The sequence below is a fragment of the Ranitomeya variabilis genome, chromosome 2, assembly GCF_051348905.1.
Source record: "Ranitomeya variabilis isolate aRanVar5 chromosome 2, aRanVar5.hap1, whole genome shotgun sequence".
Classification (NCBI taxonomy): domain Eukaryota; kingdom Metazoa; phylum Chordata; class Amphibia; order Anura; family Dendrobatidae; genus Ranitomeya; species Ranitomeya variabilis.
Genome location: NC_135233.1, coordinates 1,037,514,572 through 1,037,534,501, shown reverse-complemented (window position 1 = coordinate 1,037,534,501; position 19,930 = coordinate 1,037,514,572). Strand labels below are relative to the sequence as shown.

The window sequence follows — 19,930 nt, the reverse complement described above, 5'->3', positions numbered from 1 at the left end:
GCCTGAATTACCCAACAGTTTTGGATCCTCATGTGATATTCTGCTGTCTCTTAGGACAACAAGACTGCTCTGTACTGGGCCGTGGAGAAGGGGAACGCTACAATGGTCCGGGACATCTTACAGTGTAACCCGGACACTGAAATCTGTACCAAGGTAACAATCATGGAGATGTGGCTCCACCGCCGGGTGGATGCATCTCTGTATATGGGATGATATATCGCCTACAGATGATTGTACAAATTTCACATGTGGCTTTTATTTTAGCTTTGGTCCTCTATTATACATGGCGGACAAAACTCAGTGTTGAAGGGGTTAAAGAGTAATGTGCGACTTGCTTTTCAGGATGGAGAAACTCCACTGATTAAGGCAACCAAGATGAGAAGTATAGAAGTGGTGGAGCTCCTGCTGGACAAAGGAGCAAAGGTGTCCGCAATCGACAAGGTAAGAGAATTGGTAAACGGTGACAATATGGATCTAATTTACTGCAATCTGTGAGGCATAAGCTTCGTACGTAATTTGCTGATCAGTCCATTCCACAGTCCTATACATGGGTATCATAATGGATATTGACTCTTAAATATTACCTGCTAACTGATGATGGTCGCGTTAACTCTGTTGTGCCACCCTTCTATATTATTTCTAAACACTCTCTTTTTCCATGATTACCGTATTTTTCGCTTTGTAAGACGCTCCGGATTATAAGACGCACCCCAAATTTTGAGGACAAAAATAGGAAAAAACTTTTTTTAATAAATTGGTGGGGCGTCTTATAATCCATGCGTCTTATTACTTACCAGGGGTTGTGGCTGTGGTGGATCAGGGTCCCAGGGTCGTTGCTGGAGGCAGGAGTGGAGCATTGCTGCAGGCTGGGATGAGGGGGTCTGCAGGGGGCACCTGTGCTGCAGGCTGGGATGAGGGGTCTGCAGGGGGGCTCCTGTGCTGCAAGCTGGGATGAGGGGTCTGCAGGGGGCTCCTGTGCTGCAGGGCTGTCTCCGATGCTGCAGGGCTGTCTCCGGTGCTGCGGGGGGCTCTGGCGACATTTTGTGAAAGGCCAGAGCCCCCGGCAGTTCGTCCATGCGTTCCTTTATGACTGACTCCGGGAAAATGGCCGCCGGAATCTCGAGAGATGAGATCTCAGCGCTGAAATCTCATCTCCCGAGATTCCGGCGGCCATTTTCCCAGAATTAGTCATACTGGAACGCATGGACGAACTGCCGGGGGGGCTCTGGTCTTTCACAAAATGTCGCCAGAGCCCCCCGCAGCACCGGAGCCTCCAGCATCACCCGGGGCAGCAGCGGACAACCCCGACAGCGGCGGCGGGCGGTAGCAGCGGCGGACACCCCCTCATCCCAGCCTGTAATGGTAAGCGGTATATCCGCTTTGTTAGACGCACCCACATTTCCCCCCCCCAAATTTGGGGGAAATAAAGTGCGTCTTACAAAGCGTAAAATACGGTACTTTGTATCTCCATTCATACTGCACCCACACACACAAATGATACACCATTTGAAAGGTAAACTTGCCCCCTTCAGCAAGAACATAGCCAAACAAACCACACTTCCTCATTGTGATCACAAAATACAGTTTAAACATTAAAGTTTTCATAAGCCTGCGGTAAGGAAAAATGGCCTGCAGGTGGCACCACACCACCCCAAAGCACACTGCCACAAAGCTGCTTACATATCAATAAATACAGTTTAAAAATTCATTTTCAGAAACCTGCAGAAAAAACCCCAATAACCTGCAGGTGGTAACACAACCTCTAGACATTTTTTTAGCCTCTACTTATCAAACCAATTTATTGTATTACCAACCTACATATACAAATGCCTCTCTGTGTTCATCATCTCATTAAATACATTAACATTTGACCAGCCTGATTTTCCTGAAATTGCCTGCACCCCCGACAACCAATGTGCGAAAACTTTGCACAGGCCAACTAGTCTTTATTGTAATCTGTCCATACAGAAAACCGTGCACCAGACATTGGCTAATGTTACCCCTGTGTGTGTCATTTATAGCTCCATCCCGTCATTCTGTTTTCCTTTCTTTGGTTTCCTGCACGTTTCTACTCCCTCTGGGGTTTACAGTAAATGCATTGTATTTTCAGAAGGGAGACACTCCGCTCCACATCGCAATCAGAGGCAGAAGCCGTAAACTCGCAGAGCTGCTCCTGAGGAACCCAAAAGATGGCCGATTACTGTACAGGCCCAACAAAGCTGGAGAGACCCCGTACAACATCGACTGCAGCCACCAGAAGAGCATTCTCACCCAGATATTTGGTGCCAGTACGTCCAGTTCTCTCCAGACAGTTCAGACTACTTTTCTGTCCTAGTCCAGGCCTCATTTATTTGCTGTCTCTTACAGGGCACCTCTCTCCGACGGAGTCTGACGGGGACATGCTGGGCTATGACTTGTACAGTAGCGCCCTGGCCGACATCCTCAGCGAGCCCACAATGCAACCTCCCATCTGCGTTGGACTTTATGCTCAGTGGGGGAGCGGGAAGTCCTTTTTGCTCAAAAAGCTTGAAGGTAATGTTATTAATGCAGATTGTGTCACTATTAGTCAATATCACAAGTGTAAAGCCCTTCATACACATTAGAGGGGTGGTCCGAAGCTAACCGTGAATTTCATATTATATGTATAACTGTTTAATTCAATATTCCAACAACTTTTCCAATATACTTCAGTTAAAAATTCCCTATGGTTCCAACTCTACATTAATCTTCATGTCTGTATTTCTGTACCTTTTGGGTTCAAAATCCTCACTGTACCCCTGGATAAAATACTTGAGGGGTATAGTTTCCAAAATGGGGTCAGTTATGGGGGGTTTCTGCTGCTGTGCTCCTTAGCGGCTCTGTAAATGTGACACGTCGCCCACAATCTATCGTATTTTTCCGACCATAAGACGCACTATTTTTCCTCCAAATGTGGGAGGAAAGTGTGGGTGCGTCTTATGGTCGGAATGTAGCATGTGGGGAGGGGGCAGCGGCGAGTGGGATCGCACTGTTATCCCACTTGCAGGAGGAAGAAAAATGTCGCAGCTGCCCGATCCAGCGCTGGGGAAACCATGTGGTCCCCATGATTAAAGTGCAGTGAATATTCATTAGCCGCTTCCCTGCCCACCTGTCAGCTGAGAGGGAGCAGCACATGAATACTCCTTCACTGAAACAGGGACACACATGGTTTCCCCAGCGCTGGCTTCCTGCAGGGAGATCTGTGTCCGGTGGAGGAGGGGACAGCAGCAGGGGCCGGAGGAGACAAGATCGCTGCATACCTGCCTGGGCTGTGCTGAATGCTGAGTGCATAAGGACCTGTGTGATGTCATGAAGAGGGCGGGCTGGAGCGTCACATGGCAGCACAGAGCCCTCCCTCTTCTGATGTCATCACAGGTCCTTCAGACACCCGCTAGAATCTGCTGGCTTCCTCTTATGACCTGTGCTGTGGAGAGGTAACAAGAGGGAGAGCTCTGTGTGTGCAGTCATGGGATGCTCCAGCTTTTCACCTCACCACAGCTGGCTGGCTGCCACAATTAAAAGGTTAGTCACTACAACACACAATAAAGCACTCTGCCACTCCTGTGGTGAACTATAACTCCCAGCATGCCATATGATCTGCAGGACATGCTGGGAGTTATAGTTCTCCCAATGGGATCTTAAAGCAGCACTCCAGTGTTATTTTTCAGTTCTGGAGTGGTGCTTTAAATATAAGCCCTGTGCCCCCATTCTTATACTCACCCTCCAGCGTCTTCATGTAGTACTATACAGACACCACACTGGTCCCGCAGCACCATCTTCTACCCGCAGCTTCCAACATAACATATTATTACATATAATAACACCGCATATAATAGTATGTTATTGCATTTTACCACATTTTTTTTTTTTTTTGCTTCAAATATTTTTTTCTCTATTTTCCATCTCTAAAACCTGGGTGCGTCCTATAGTCCGAAAAATACTGTATTTCAGCCAATTTTTGTTTCAAAATTCAAATATTTTCCTTCGGCTCCGAGCCCTGCTGACCAAGCAGAATGTTTAGAATACATGTGGAGTATCGCCACACTCGCAAGAAAGTGGATAATAAACTGTGGGGTCCACTTTTTTGGTGGTACCTCTTGCATAAGTGAGAAATTTGGGACTAAACCAAGATTTTAGAGGTAAAATTGTAATCCTTGAGGAGTCTACTTTCCAAAATGAGGTCTCATGACATGGTGTCCGCTTCTTATCTTACAAGCCCTGCCATGTACCCAAATAGTTTCCCCCCACATATGGGGTATCTGTGTGCTCAGGAGATATTGCAGAACAAATTTTGGGGTCCATTATTTTCTCCTGTTAACCTTTTGAAAGTTAAAACATTTGGAGCTAAAGTAAACATTTTTGTGAACAAAAAGTAAAAATGTTTTTCCTTCCACATTCCATTAATTCTTGTTATGCACCTGAAGGGTTAATAAACCTCTTGAATGTGGTTTTGAGGACTTTGAGGGGTGCAGTTTTTAGAATAGTGTCACATTTGGGTATTTTCTGTCATAAAGGCCCCAAAAGTCACTTCAAATAATGTGGTACCTAAAATAAAAAAAAATAGTTTTGTAAATTTCGTTGGAAAAAAGAGAAATTTCTGATCAACCTTGAACTCTTCTAACTTCCTAAAAAAAAAAAGAATGTTTCACAAATGAGGCAAAGTAGACATGTGGGCAATGTTTATTATTTATTTTGTGTGGTATAACTATCTGATTTAAGGGCATGAAAACGTAAAGTTTCAAACTTTCAATATTTTCATATATTCAAATCATATTGACCAACATTTACCACTAACATGAAGTACAGTATGTCACGAAAATAGTCACTGGGATCTGTTGAAGCGTTCCAGAGTTATTACAACATAGAGAATTGTAACATTCCGGGCTGTGGAGTCTGTAAGCCAAACCTCCGACTCCTCAATTTCCCTGACTTCCGACTCCCCAGCACTGGTCACTACTGAGCATGTACATAAAGTGCAGCACAGATTTATCTCCACTAAAAGCCAAGATCCTTCTATCAGGAACAGAACCGATATTTATAGGACATTTCATAACTTCCGAAATTCTTGTGAAAAGATTTACAGCCCATTCTGCATTGTTCTACTGGACCCAATTTTGCTATATATTTTAGGAGTCCATTTTATACCGATATATTATATATGTATACATGTGTTTTTGCCCTCCTTTCTGCAGATGAGATGAAGACCTTCGCCGGCCAGCAGATTGAGCCGCTCTTCCAGTTCTCCTGGCTCATTGTGTTCCTCATCCTGATGATGTGCAGCACTATCGGCCTTCTTCTGTCATTTACAGTGGATGCCAAGCTGGGGATTTCTGTGGCACTCAGTTTACTCGCCATCCTATACATATTCTTTAGTAAGTAAAATTTAATATGAAATCAAAGCAATTTTCTGTGGTATAATGCTCAAAATATGTAAAACATGGAGGAAATGCATAGTCGGCACTTACACATAAAAATGCTAATTGGAACTGAGCACCACTTATGAAGACGTCCTTTTACCACTCCTGATGTATTCGGTTTAAACATGAAAAGAAATGCAGGAATATTTTTTTCTTATAACCCAACATTCTGGTTTCAACATCCAGGATGTCACAGTCATACCACAACAAAAAGGGGCCAGAAGACCGCGGCGTCTGGTTTGTACGTACTCCTGCACTGCTTAGAAGTACTTCACCATCGAATTAAACTGTGCAGGTTTGTTCCGTGCTAGCAGTGCAAGGGTTAATCTGTTCAGTTGAAGCTTCTGGAGCTTTCCTACCTGAATTATCTCAGCTGTTCAGTTTTGCCCAATCCTCTCTGCTATATATGCTCATCTCTGGCACTTAGGAGTTGCCAGTGTTAGTTCTTACTGCCTGGTTTGGAAGTGGTGTAATTTCTGGTTGGCATTTGGAGATTTGTTCAGAAGATTGTTGCTTGGAGTTTTGTCTGTGTGCACATCCTCCTCATCTCTTATTTGGTTTCTCCTTCCTTTAACTCCCCTGTGTTCCACTTTGTTTTTGTTTTTTTAGTGTATTTAATATGATTGTTATTTTTCATTTATCCCTGTCCGTCTTCCCTTGTTTGTGTGGTTAGTGTTACCCTATATAACCTATATACTTCAGCTTCCCACTGTCCTGGGTGGGGGAAGGGACAGATAGGGGTAGATATAGGAGCATAGCAAAGCACGTGAAACCAACATCTCTACCTTCAGGAGTAATCTGTGGGACAGGGATAGACTAGTTTTCCTAGTTTTAGGGTCCTGGTTAGGGCCCATAGTCCCAACACCATCGTGACACAGGATAGGTCAGTATCAAACAAGTCAAAAACACACCTCCAACTGGTAGCAACCAGTTACCAAAGAATGCTTATATTTTCCAGAGGAATAAAGGACGATTGATGTAATGCAGATGAAGCAAAAAAGGAATCTTAAAAAAATTCCTTTTGTTAAAAAAATAATAAAATCCTGAAAAATTCAACACCATAAGGAAAAATCCGATGTGTTTCAGTACAATTTTTAGTCATTGCCTATAAGATAATGACTTAGGACTGTGTCTGAAATTGTAATGCTGCGATGAGGAGACTTAAAGCCGCAATGCTCTTCTGGGAAATATGCAAATTGTCTTTTCAGCGAGGAAGAGGACTAGAACTCTAGTGCCACCTGTAGGAAGTATAGAATCTCAATTTGCAGACACGATGTTTCGGGGTACTGCCCCTCGTCAGTGCAAAGTGTGAGAGGCATCTGACCGGTATCCAAGGGGTAACTTTTCTCCTTGCAGACAATGACACGTTAATCATTGCAAGTTGAGGAGACTTTTAAGCCACAATGCTCCTCTGGGAAATACGCAAATTGTCTCTTCAGGGAGGAAGGGGACTAGAACTCTAGTGCCACCTATAGGAAGTAGCAATCCTAAAAGTAAATGTTGACCCTTTAACGAGCCTTGTCACATGACTTAAAATCTCAATTTGCAGACCCTGTGTTTCGGGGTACTGCCCCTCGATCTCACACTTTGCACTGATGATGTAATTGGATTAAGGAGAAAAGTTTTTAGATTCATTTTTTTACGATTCCTTTTTGCTGGCTTTTTGGCTTCCTTCACGATCTTGCAGTCCTACGAGTTTTCCGTGCCCCTGGTTTCCTTATTCTACAGGTGAGCCGACCTTCCCTTCCTGATTCTAAGAACACATGCTCCGGGATTGACGTTTCATAGGGAATATACTTAGTTCCTAAAACTGATATGTCAGGAAAAGGTGTTATCAGTTGGGGTCCTACTTACTAAATTTGGACGACTCCTTTTATAGGTTCTTGTCTTGTACGTGGTTAAAAGTAAATGTCTCCAGCTGGTCAGGCAGGGGTGGCCATGTAAAGTATGTGCAGCTCTCGCCATTCACCTTTATGGGAAACGGGGCCTCATTTTCAGGATTTTCAGGACGGGTGGATATGTCATGAATATTTGAGATAGAATTGCCCCTTTTGTTTTTCCACTGTCAGTCTAGTTCTTGCAGGTCGATCCTTTACGCAGATTTTTTTTTTCCCCACCAGAAGAATTATCATGGTGAACATGAACTGTGCGCTTATGAAATATGGAATAATGAGTCCTTTTGTTGAAAATTATTTTTCCGTTTCCAGCTGTGGTGTATTTTGGTGGACGACGGGAAGGAGAGAATTGGAACTGGGCCTGGGTGCTGAGTACAAGGCTGGCCCGACATATTGGCTACCTGGAATTGCTATTGAAACTGATGTTTGTGAATCCTCCTGAGCTCCCCGAGCAGACCACCAAGGCACTGCCTGTAAGGTGAGGCTTTTGTAAGAAAGAAATGAAGCTGAGGGATATGCATTTTTTTTTTTTTTTAAATAAATGTATTTTTACCAATTTTTCCTTTGGAATGGACAGTCAACAGCATAAATTTTATATTTAATTCATAGGAGCGTGCCAAGACTTGTAATCAGATATATTACCCTAACTTAAAGAAAAATGATAACCTCCATAGATTTAAAAAAAAAAATAAAAATTATCTCGCTCATTTTGATAATGACGTATGAATTGCTCCAGGTTAATTTTCTAGTGATTAAAAGAGAAATTCAGCCCCTTCACCTCTCCACGTCTGATTTGATGTTTTGTATCATTGATATGTCGGTAACAAGCATCAGAAAAAGCTTCTCCCTGCTTATATCTGCGGTGTTGTGCCTACGTATTACTTACTCCATACTTTATGCAGAGTGGATCGCAGGATAATTCATGTCTGCTGGAAACCAGCTAACAAATCAATGAAATAATCCATCGCAGGACGCTTGAGCTCTGCTGGAAACTAGCTAACAGATCAATGTTCTAAAAACACACATTACAGCTATCTTGATGTAGATGACAGAAGACAAAAACGGGCTTATGGACTACTGTACAGGACCATAAGGTTCACAGGAGAATTTAGTGTATTCACATGGTGGTATGCCAAATGTCTGTGGGGGAGGCCCAGCTGAGCTGTGTTGGAGGCCTGTGCTATTTTACTGATTCATCAGTTAGCTGGCTTACAGCACAAATAAGTGATCAATTCAGGGAAGTGGGGTTAGTCATAGAAGAGGGAGAGAGCAGACTGCAAGCACTTAGGAGAAGCAAGGTGCTGCTGGGAAATGTAGTTTATCAGTGTTAGAATAACCATAAGAAGAACCATAGGGCCCCCCACAGGAGATGGCTAGCGACCAAACCCTCATTCAGCCAACCGCCCCCCCACACACCAGCGTTACCATTCATGTGTTCAGTCAGGAGAGGCAGACTAATATGTCACAGTTTTAGGCTTGCCGTTCTCCGCTTTTATTTAGCCTCTGATGTTCCCTTGTTCAGGTTCCTGTTCACGGACTACAATCGATTATCCAGTGTTGGGGGAGAGACATCTATGGCAGAAATGATCGCCACGCTGTCTGACGCCTGTGAAAGAGAGTTTGGTTTTCTAGCCACTCGACTCTTCAGGGTGTTCAAAACTGAAGAAACACAAGGTACTAGTTCACTTTCTACTCTATTGTATTTCCTTTGGCGCCAGAAGGCTGACTCCTCTGGCATTGTAGAACGTCTATAGATATGAGAGTTTAGAGATGGGATTTGCTAAGAATGTTGAACGACGTTGCAAATAACATTTTGTTTTATAGAATTCTGATTTTTGGATTTCATTATCAACTATTCTGATCCAGAGCTGCAATCATAATTCTCCCGAGGACCTGCAGAGTCTGCACAGAATATGATCTGATGATTCAGAAATGGACTTTTTCTTAACACAAATGAATTCTACAAAAAGCTGTTCCAGAATACATTACCAGGCAGGCAGAATGCTTTTTCCAGTGTCCTCCCATGTGCTGCGCTCATACAGTGCACAAATAACCTTTCCTCTGCCCTACAGTATAGTACCCAAATAGCAGTACCATAATGTGGTTAAAGAACCATTAGCCTAAGTATGAGGGGTGTGCATTGCTGCCACCAATATACTGCAAAGATCATACCCTGTGCAGTGTCCATCAATATAAAAAGGTCTACGCTGGGTGTAAATGTTGGGGGAGGATCTGAAGTGACCCTTCACGGTTGACTCAGTGATTTTCAAATTAATCCACAGGGCGCTGACGGCAACTGAGAATGACCAGACGGAGACATGTCTCTGGGAGGATCAAAGGCAAATCCCGTTTATTGTGTCGCACATTTCATAATCTTAGCAAGTTATACTTCAACCAATAGCATAAAATCACACTTGCAGCACTTAACCTATAAGAATACAGAAAAACCGGAAACTACATATATAGCCGTGTCTACGTGGCATAGAAAAAAACATAACAGCTTGTACGTCAAGGTCTCGCAGAACAATACACCCTCAGTCTCATATCTTGTCCAGGCTGGAACAATCTGGCCCCACAACAACTATGAACTTTTACCTAATTAAGTAACAGAATTTATCTTGTAAACAACAAGGTGGAGTCACAAACACCAAATGAAGCCCTTTAGTTTTGATCTTAGTTTAACCCTTCACATAAAGGGCTTGTCCAGTCACAAGATATTGATGATCTATTCTTAAGATTGGTGGGGGTCCAACCTCCGTCGCCTCCGCTGATCATCTGCTGGCAGCTATGTCTATACATTGAACAGAGCTCCACTACGCAGGTCCATCCAACATGTAGTGGCTGCTGCCGGGTGCTGGAGAACAGCGCAGGCTTTCTGAAATGTTTACACTCAGCAGGAGCTGGGTGGAGGTGCTAGGTGTCGGACCCCCCCACCGATCTGAATCGGATGCCCTATCCTTACAGGAACCATGTAGCAGCTCATTGCTTAAATAAGTGGTTCACAATCTGCAGCCCAGGGGCAGCATGCAGGCTGTGATCCCATTTTGTGTGGTCCCAAACCAAAAGGACACAAATTGTTTGTCTGACAGATTTACTATACGTAGGAAAAGTAGTGGCAGCAGCTGAAGAGCAGGGACTGGCCAGTCCTAGGGGTCCCTGTGTAGACGTCTATGGATGCCTCGTATATCAGAAGAATGGGGTCTCTTGTCCCATAGGGCACTGCAGAACGGAGTGTGTGAAGTCATCCGGCCGGGTCTGTGGCTCCACTGTAGTTTCTAGGTGATCTAAAATCCCTAACCAAAGCCCTAACCGTGTGTGTTCATGCCTTATATACCCTACTTTCCATATACCGCAAATGTCACAGAAGGGAATACCCCTTTTAATTCTCATTTCTGCCCTTGGTATTGGTTCAGTATGACCCTTGGACCAAAAAAGATTGTGCACCCTTGGTGTGAAGTGATGTATCAGCAGTGCCTTATCGGAGACCTCTAGAGATTGCCTTTGTGCAGAGGCTGATGCCCTGTATTATGTATGTATGGAAACATTGCCAGCGGTGAGACATACTCTGTAACCTTCACTTACTTATTTATTCTAGGCAAAAAGAAATGGAAGAAAACCTGCTGCCTTCCATCATTTGTGATCTTCATCTTCATAATGGCATGCATCTTCGCTGGAGTGATCTTGCTGGCCATCTTCAAAGTAGACCCTAAGAATATGACGGTGAACGCTATCCTCATAGCCGTGGCCTGTGTGGTTGGCTTGGTGTTAATCCTGAACTGTCTCACGTGGTGGCAGGTGATGGACTCCATCCTGAACTCCCAGAGGAAGCGTCTTCATAGCGCAGCCTCCAGGTTGCACCGGCTGAAGAGTGAGGGGTTCATGAAGGTGAGTGCCAGTATGACTATGGGTATTATGGTCAGGTGGCTTTTATTGTATAACCAACCACCCCAACTTCTAAATTGAGGCTGCAAGTTGAGAGGACGAGGTGGTTTACCTAAGATGTTTATTAGAGGTGAACAATATGATTTACATGGCCCTGGTCTGGTGGCCACATCGGTGGTGTGTGGTGTCCTGACCAAAGCCAGACAAGACTTCTCATACATGCCAGGATTTCTCCAGTGCCTCTTCCTATTAGTATGCAAAGTGCATCATCATCATCATCCTAGTTGCAGCTCGAAGCACTCGGGCCTAGAGAAGAAGCGCCAAGAATGCTGACAGGCAGGAAGTGGTTTGCAGAACTCTAGTCTAATGGCCACTAAACCAGGGCCCCCAAATCTTTTTGATAATCTTTAAAGGAGTTATTTAATTGTATTTACTCTGCCTAACAACTAACAGACAGGTATTTGATAACTACATGCCTGTTCTGCCCGGCGCCGATCTCTGCCAGCACAAGGTGGTCACTAACCTCTTGCGTCGGCGATTCTTCGGCTTCCGCTGATGTCGCATCGACAGAGCAGCGGCTCTTATTTGGCTCTCCGTTGATGTTGAATGACTGCCCACATCATACTGGTAGAGAGCCGGCTGTGGCATTGGCAGGAGTCGGCAGTGACCGCTCTGAGACCAGCGACAGGTAGAACAGGCAGATGGTTAGTAACTGCATGTCTGGTCATGTTTAGGCGCATAGTAAAAAAAGTATAATAGTTCTGGACAACCCCTTTAATGTTTGTTTGAAGTCTTGAAATCTTTGTGTCTTAAGAATTGCATGCTGAAATCGGTCCAGGTTTCTTCCATTTTCGGATAAGGAGAGGGGTCTTGGCTTTCTTGCCCCCCCATTGCAGATAGGTTGGAGGCCTCGGCCATTTGTGAGAAGTGGGGTTGGGTGATGCACTTCTTCCTTCCTTTCATTGGACACATTGTGGATGCCCTGGGACACCTGTGTCTTTCACCATTTTATAATATGCTTATCCCTATTACAATGTTTTCTGCAGGTTTTGAAGTGGGAAGTAGAACTGATGGCGAAAATGGCAAAGACCATCGACAGCTTTACCCAGAACCAGACGAGGCTGGTCGTGATCATCGATGGCCTGGATGCCTGCGAGCAGGACAAGGTCCTCCATATGCTGGACACGGTACGTATGGCCTCCTTATTACGTGTCAACACTGCAGTCGCTTATCCCCGGTGCTCCGCACTCACAGCTTTCTCAGGTGTTTGGTCAACTATAAAGGATCATGGCAAGAACTGTAGGACCGGATCTTCTGGATCCCCTGTGACCAGGATACTGCGGGTATTATATGGGCAAGTTCAGGTTTCATGGTTTTTCTTCTCTTCTTTTTTTTTTTTTTTTTTTTTTTAATTTTACATTTTAATAAGCAGCTGGCCACATGCATCAGAGGCAGTTACTAGTGGATTCTGTGAGCAGAGTGTCTAAATTATAGCATGTAAAATACAAGGCTGTGGAGGTACCAGGATCTGCCATGATGTTAGAACCTCACCTCAGGCGGTGACAGTTGGAGGCGTCTGTCAGGCGGCGGCACTGATGCACAGCAGTTCAGCCAATCGGGGACTTTCTAGTATTAATTGTAAGTGCTGATTGGTAGGAAAGTGATCGGCAGGAAAGTGATCGGCATTTCACCAATCATCTCACAGACAAGTGCTCAGAAGTAAAGAAATAGCCGCTGACACATGGGGCAGTGGTGTAGTGCAGAGTCTGCGGAGGACATCTGGGCAGCAGGAAAAGGTCCGATGATGAAGTGTGACCTATTCTACTGCAGTCTGAAACCAGTGTGTGGGGGTGAGGGGTTGATGGAGTTTTAAGGATCTTGTGACAACTTAAAGGGAACCTGTCCCCTCATGAAATGCTTTTTACCTGCAGATATGGGGTTGATCTGTTGAGGAATAGCATAACAACGCTGCTCGGCTGCTTTACTGTAAGTGCTTAGTGCGGCTACCAGAAGAAAATGAACTTATTTCCTCCCAGGAAACGCTGGCTTTCCGTCATGGCTGCGTGCACAGAGCGGCTACGCAGTGGCGGCTGTAAGCACCCTCCAGCACTTTGGCAGCAGTTTTCCACAGATCTGCTGCAGGGGGAGGCCGCAGATAAGATTGTGCACTGCTAAATTACACCAAGTAGAGCGTCTGACGCTGCCTGAACCCACCGGGTGCTCTAGTGATCATTTGCGGTTCCAGCGGGTGATTTAAAAAATAAAGTGTAACTTCTTCAGAAAATGACAGAACAAATACTTTTTGGTCATTTCCCTTCCTCCACCTCTTCCTCCCCCCCCAAATAAAGTAGTGACCCAAAAGGTACCAACAAAAATTACAGCTCCGCCTGCGAAAAATCAAGCTTCCTGCTCCATTCCTTAAAAATGATGCAAAGTAAGGCAATGTGCACACGTTCCGGATTTCTTGCAGAAATTTCCTGAGCAAAACTGGAATTTTTCTGCAAGAAATCCGTATGCCTTTTTTGCGCATTTTTACCGCGTTTTTGGTGCGTTTTTTTTTTTTGCGGATTTTTCCTTAGGTTCCCAATGCAATAATATAGTGGGAAATCCGCAAAATTAACCCCTTTCTGCCAGCTGACGGAATAGTACGTCAGCTGGCAGATCCCCTGCTTTAAGGTGGGCTCTGGCGGTGAGCCCACCTTAAAGCTGCGACATGTCAGCTGTTTTGTACAGCTGACATGTGCGCGCAATGAGCGCGAGCGGAATCGCGATCCGCCCGCGCCCATTAACTAGTTAAATGCCGCCGTCAAGCTCTGACAGCGGCATTTAACTAGCGCTCCCGGCCGCGCGGCCGGCAATGCTCGCACCGCTGACCCCCGTCACATGATCGGGGGTCAGCGGTGCATTGCCATAACAACCAGAGGTCTCCTTGAGACCTCTATGGTTGTTGATGGCCGATTGCTTTGAGCGCCACCTTGTTGTCGGCGCTCAAAGTACACCTGGATTTCTGCTACATAGAGGTGATCTGTACTTCACCTCTATGTAGCAGAGCCGATCGAGTTGTGCATGCTTCTAGCCTCCTATGGAGGCTATTGAAGCATGCCAAAATTAAAAAAAAAAAAAGTGGTTAAAAATATAAAAAAAATAAAAAATATATAAAAGTTCAAATCACCCCCCCTTTCACCCCAATCAAAATAAAACAATAAAAAAAAATCAAACATACACATATTTGGTATCGCCGCATTCAGAATTGCCCGATCTATCAATAAAAACAAAGGATTAACCTGACCGCTAAATGGCGTAGTGAGAAAAAAAATCAAAACGGCAAAATGACGTTTTTTTGGTCGCCGCGACATTGCATTAAAATGCAATAACGGGCGATCAAAAGAATGTATTTGCACCAAAATGGTATCATTAAAAACGCCAGCTCGGCACGCAAAAAATAAGCCCTCACCCGACCCCAGATCATGAAAATTGGAGACGCTACGGGTATCGGAAAATCGCGCAATTTTTTTTATTTTTTATTTTTTAGCAAACTTTGGAATTTTTTTTTCCCCACTTAGATAAAAAATAACCTAGACATGTTAGGTGTCTAAGAACTCGTAATGACCTGGAAAATCATAATGGCAGGTTAGTTTTAGCATTTGGTGAACCTAGCAAAAAAGCCAAACAAAAAACAAGTGTGAGATTGCACTTTTTTTTGCAATTTCATCACACTTGGAATTTTTTTCCCGTTTTCTGTTACATGGCATGGTAAAACCAATGGTGTCGTTCAAAAGTACATCTCATCCCGCAAAAAAATAAGCCCTCACATGGCCATATTGATGGAAAAAGAAAAAAGTTATGGCTCTGGGAAGGAGGGGAGCGAAAAACGAAAACGAAAAAACGGAAAAAGCTCCGGGGGTGAAGGGGTTAATGAATATGCTGCGTTTTTTACCGCAATGCGTTTTTTCGTGGAAAAAAAACAATCGTGCACAAAAATTGCGGAATGCATTCTAAATGATGGGATGCATAATGTCTGCGTTTTTTTTCGCGTTTTTATAGCGAAAAAACCACAAAATCTGCTACGTGTGCACACAGCCTAAAAGTGAAATTATAATAGACTTACACATAATTTGGTCTTTACACAATTGCACTGATAAATATAATAAAATTCACAAGTGCCAGGGAAACCTGTATTAGCCACAAGTGTATAAATCTATAGATAGGAAAATGTGCATGTGTAAAAGGGTAATGGTCCTTGTAAGAATGTATAGTTGTACTTAAAAGGGTTGTCTGGCACTAAACCATTGGGGACCTCTTGGTATAGGTAATCAGTATGAGGTTACTGGGGTCTGACACCCATCAGTCGCCCTGGCAGCGGTGGGATGTGGCAGTATACTGGGGGGGTACATATCAGGCCTGTAGAATGCTTAGTGGCCGCTGCCGAGTGTTGCACCATGTCTTCTACTCTCTTACGGAGGAGATGAAATGCAGTAACCGGCAATGACCACTGAGTAATATATGGAACGGCCGTGTTTCGCTGCGTAGTTTGCGTACATCTGGCCGATACTGATATATCTGATCAGGGTGGGGTTGGCTGGTGTCATACCTCCACTGATTGTTTAGTCTGGGATAAGTCCTTTTAATTATTAATTACACACAAAAAGGCAAAGGATTACATTCCTGCAGGCATATGTATACTGCCGTATCGCCATCACAGAGGCTTCATCAGGGGGTAGTGTAAGCCCTATGTAACCGTGCTAAATACTGGATGTTGCATCGAATGGGATTAATGGAACCAAGATATCTATAAAACATAATAAAAAAAATGTGTATCCCATAATAAATCTTTTTGTATAGCAAACACCATCCATCTCGTCCTGTAAAATAACACATTTTAGGTACCCAGCGATTGCCTTGAATGGTTGCTGCAAGCAGTATGGTGTTATAATTACAGGCTGTACATCCCGGCCCGTGGCTGGTGCTGGATACATCATAGAACTGCTGTTTTACGGCCATAATTAACAGCATTGGAAGTTCTGCAAACCATCTACACGACTATTAATTCTGTTCCGATGGCCGATTGCTGGGAATTTTACAACCGGCCTGAGTTTGTGCCCAGAGGGCTGCCGTAGAGGCTGACATGGCAGCTCACCAATGCTCCAGCACAGGTATATGATAAAGAGTAGAGGGCTGTCGTAGGGGCTGACATGGCTGCCCACCAATGCCCCAGCACAGGTATATGATAAAGCGTAGAGGGCTGTGATATAGGCTGACATGGCTGCTCACCAATGCTCCAGCACAGGTTTATGATAAAGAGTAGAGGGCTGTCATAGAGGCTGACATGGCAGCTCACCAATGCTCCAGCACAGGTTTATGATAAAGAGTAGAGGGCTGTCATAGAGGCTGACATGGCAGCTCACCAATGCTCCAGCACAGGTTTATGATAAAGAGTAGAGGGCTGTCATAGAGGCTGACATGGCAGCTCACCAATGCTCCAGCAGAGGTATATGATAGAGTAGAGGGCTGTCGTAGAGGCTGACATGGCAGCTCACCAATGCTCCAGCACAGGTTTATGATAAAGAGTAGAGGGCTGTCGTAGAGGCTGACATGGCTGCCCACCAATGCCCCAGCACAGGTATATGATAAAGCGTAGAGGGCTGTGATATAGGCTGACATGGCTGCTCACCAATGCTCCAGCACAGGTTTATGATAAAGAGTAGAGGGCTGTCATAGAGGCTGACATGGCAGCTCACCAATGCTCCAGCACAGGTTTATGATAAAGAGTAGAGGGCTGTCATAGAGGCTGACATGGCAGCTCACCAATGCTCCAGCACAGGTTTATGATAAAGAGTAGAGGGCTGTCGTAGAGGCTGACATGGCAGCTCACCAATGCTCCAGCACAGGTTTATGATAAAGCGTAGAGGGCTGTGATATAGGCTGACATGGCTGCTCACCAATGCTCCAGCACAGGTATATGATAAAGAGTAGAGGGCTGTCGTAGAGGTTGACATGGCAGCTCACCAATGCTCCAGCACAGGTATATGATAAAGAGTAGAGGGCTGTCGTAGGGGCTGACATGGCTGCCCACCAATGCCCCAGCACAGGTATATGATAAAGCGTAGAGGGCTGTGATATAGGCTGACATGGCTGCTCACCAATGCTCCAGCACAGGTATATGATAAAGAGTAGAGGGCTGTCGTAGAGGTTGACATGGCAGCTCACCAATGCCCCAGCACAGGTATATGATAAAGCGTAGAGGGCTGTGATATAGGCTGACATGGCTGCTCACCAATGCTCCAGCACAGGTATATGATAAAGAGTAGAGGGCTGTCGTAGAGGTTGACATGGCAGCTCACCAATGCTCCAGCACAGGTATATGATAAAGAGTAGAGGGCTGTTGTAGAGGCTGACATGGCAGCTCACCAATGCTCCAGCAGAGGTATATGATAAAGAGTAGAGGGCTGTTGTAGAGGCTGACATGGCAGCTGACCAATGCTCCAGCACAGGTATATGATGAAGAGTAGAGGGCTGTCGTAGAGGCTGACATGGCAGCTCACCAATGCTCCAGCACAGGTTTATGATAAAGAGTAGAGGGCTGTCGTAGAGGCTGACATGGCTGCCCACCAATGCCCCAGCACAGGTATATGATAAAGCGTAGAGGGCTGTGATATAGGCTGACATGGCTGCTCACCAATGCTCCAGCACAGGTTTATGATAAAGAGTAGAGGGCTGTCATAGAGGCTGACATGGCAGCTCACCAATGCTCCAGCACAGGTTTATGATAAAGAGTAGAGGGCTGTCATAGAGGCTGACATGGCAGCTCACCAATGCTCCAGCACAGGTTTATGATAAAGAGTAGAGGGCTGTCGTAGAGGCTGACATGGCAGCTCACCAATGCTCCAGCACAGGTTTATGATAAAGCGTAGAGGGCTGTGATATAGGCTGACATGGCTGCTCACCAATGCTCCAGCACAGGTATATGATAAAGAGTAGAGGGCTGTCGTAGAGGTTGACATGGCAGCTCACCAATGCTCCAGCACAGGTATATGATAAAGAGTAGAGGGCTGTCGTAGGGGCTGACATGGCTGCCCACCAATGCCCCAGCACAGGTATATGATAAAGCGTAGAGGGCTGTGATATAGGCTGACATGGCTGCTCACCAATGCTCCAGCACAGGTATATGATAAAGAGTAGAGGGCTGTCGTAGAGGTTGACATGGCAGCTCACCAATGCTCCAGCACAGGTATATGATAGAGTAGAGGGCTGTCGTAGGGGCTGACATGGCAGCTCACCAATGCTCCAGCACAGGTATATGATAAAGAGTAGAAGGCTGTCGTAGAGGCTGACATGGCAGCTCACCAATGCTCCAGCACAGGTATATGATGAAGAGTAGAGGGCTGTCGTAGAGGCTGACATGGCAGCTCTCCAATGCTCCAGCACAGGTATATGATAAAGAGTAGAGGGCTGACATGGCAGCTGACTAATGCCCCAGCACTGGTATATGATAAAGCGTAGAGGGCTGTGATATAGGCTGACATGGCTGCTCACCAATGCTCCAGCACAGGTATATGATAAAGAGTAGAGGGCTGTCGTAGGGGCTGACATGGCTGCCCACCAATGCCCCAGCACAGGTATATGATAAAGCGTAGAGGGCTGTGATATAGGCTGACATGGCTGCTCACCAATGCTCCAGCACAGGTATATGATAAAGAGTAGAGGGCTGTCGTAGAGGTTGACATGGCAGCTCACCAATGCTCCAGCACAGGTATATGATAGAGTAGAGGGCTGTCGTAGGGGCTGACATGGCAGCTCACCAATGCTCCAGCACAGGTATATGATAAAGAGTAGAAGGCTGTCGTAGAGGCTGACATGGCAGCTCACCAATGCTCCAGCACAGGTATATGATGAAGAGTAGAGGGCTGTCGTAGAGGCTGACATGGCAGCTCTCCAATGCTCCAGCACAGGTATATGATAAAGAGTAGAGGGCTGACATGGCAGCTGACTAATGCCCCAGCACTGGTATATGATAAAGCGTAGAGGGCTGTGATATAGGCTGACATGGCTGCTCACCAATGCTCCAGCACAGGTATATGATAAAGAGTAGAGGGCTGTCGTAGAGGTTGACATGGCAGCTCACCAATGCCCCAGCACAGGTATATGATAAAGCGTAGAGGGCTGTGATATAGGCTGACATGGCAGCTCACCAATGCTCCAGCACAGGTATATGATAAAGAGTAGAGGGCTGTCGTAGAGGTTGACATGGCAGCTCACCAATGCTCCAGCACAGGTATATGATAAAGAGTAGAGGGCTGTCGTAGGGGCTGACATGGCAGCTCACCAATGCTCCAGCACAGGTATATGATAAAGGGTAGAGGGCTGTTGTAGAGGCTGACATGGCAGCTCACCAATGCTCCAGCAGAGGTATATGATAAAGAGTAGAGGGCTGTTGTAGAGGCTGACATGGCAGCTGACCAATGCTCCAGCACAGGTATATGATGAAGAGTAGAGGGCTGTCGTAGAGGCTGACATGGCAGCTCTCCAGTGCTCCAGCACAGGTATATGATAAAGAGTAGAGGGCTGACATGGCAGCTGACTAATGCCCCAGCACAGGTATATGATGAAGAGTAGAGGGCTGTCATAGAGGCTGACATGGCAGCTCTCCAATGCTCCAGCACAGGTATATGACAATCGCCTTCCTATATCCCCCAGATACTGAGCGTCCTACGGTGGCCG

The 19,930-nt window shown here is 45.4% G+C and overlaps 1 protein-coding gene across 3 annotated transcripts in view; it reads left to right on the top strand.

Annotated features, from left to right (window-relative positions):
* The window catches only part of KIDINS220 (kinase D interacting substrate 220), a 152,723-nt gene that overhangs the window by 43,318 nt on the left and 89,475 nt on the right, over positions 1-19,930 (top strand). For all 3 annotated transcript variants that reach the window (XM_077291392.1, XM_077291391.1, XM_077291393.1), the window contains exons 10-18: positions 55-153; positions 343-441; positions 2,111-2,288; positions 2,368-2,532; positions 5,211-5,390; positions 7,643-7,808; positions 8,853-9,004; positions 10,926-11,215; positions 12,259-12,399. In XM_077291392.1, the coding sequence (XP_077147507.1) occupies positions 55-153; positions 343-441; positions 2,111-2,288; positions 2,368-2,532; positions 5,211-5,390; positions 7,643-7,808; positions 8,853-9,004; positions 10,926-11,215; positions 12,259-12,399 (1,470 nt within the window). The remainder of the gene's footprint in view (positions 1-54; positions 154-342; positions 442-2,110; positions 2,289-2,367; positions 2,533-5,210; positions 5,391-7,642; positions 7,809-8,852; positions 9,005-10,925; positions 11,216-12,258; positions 12,400-19,930) is intronic.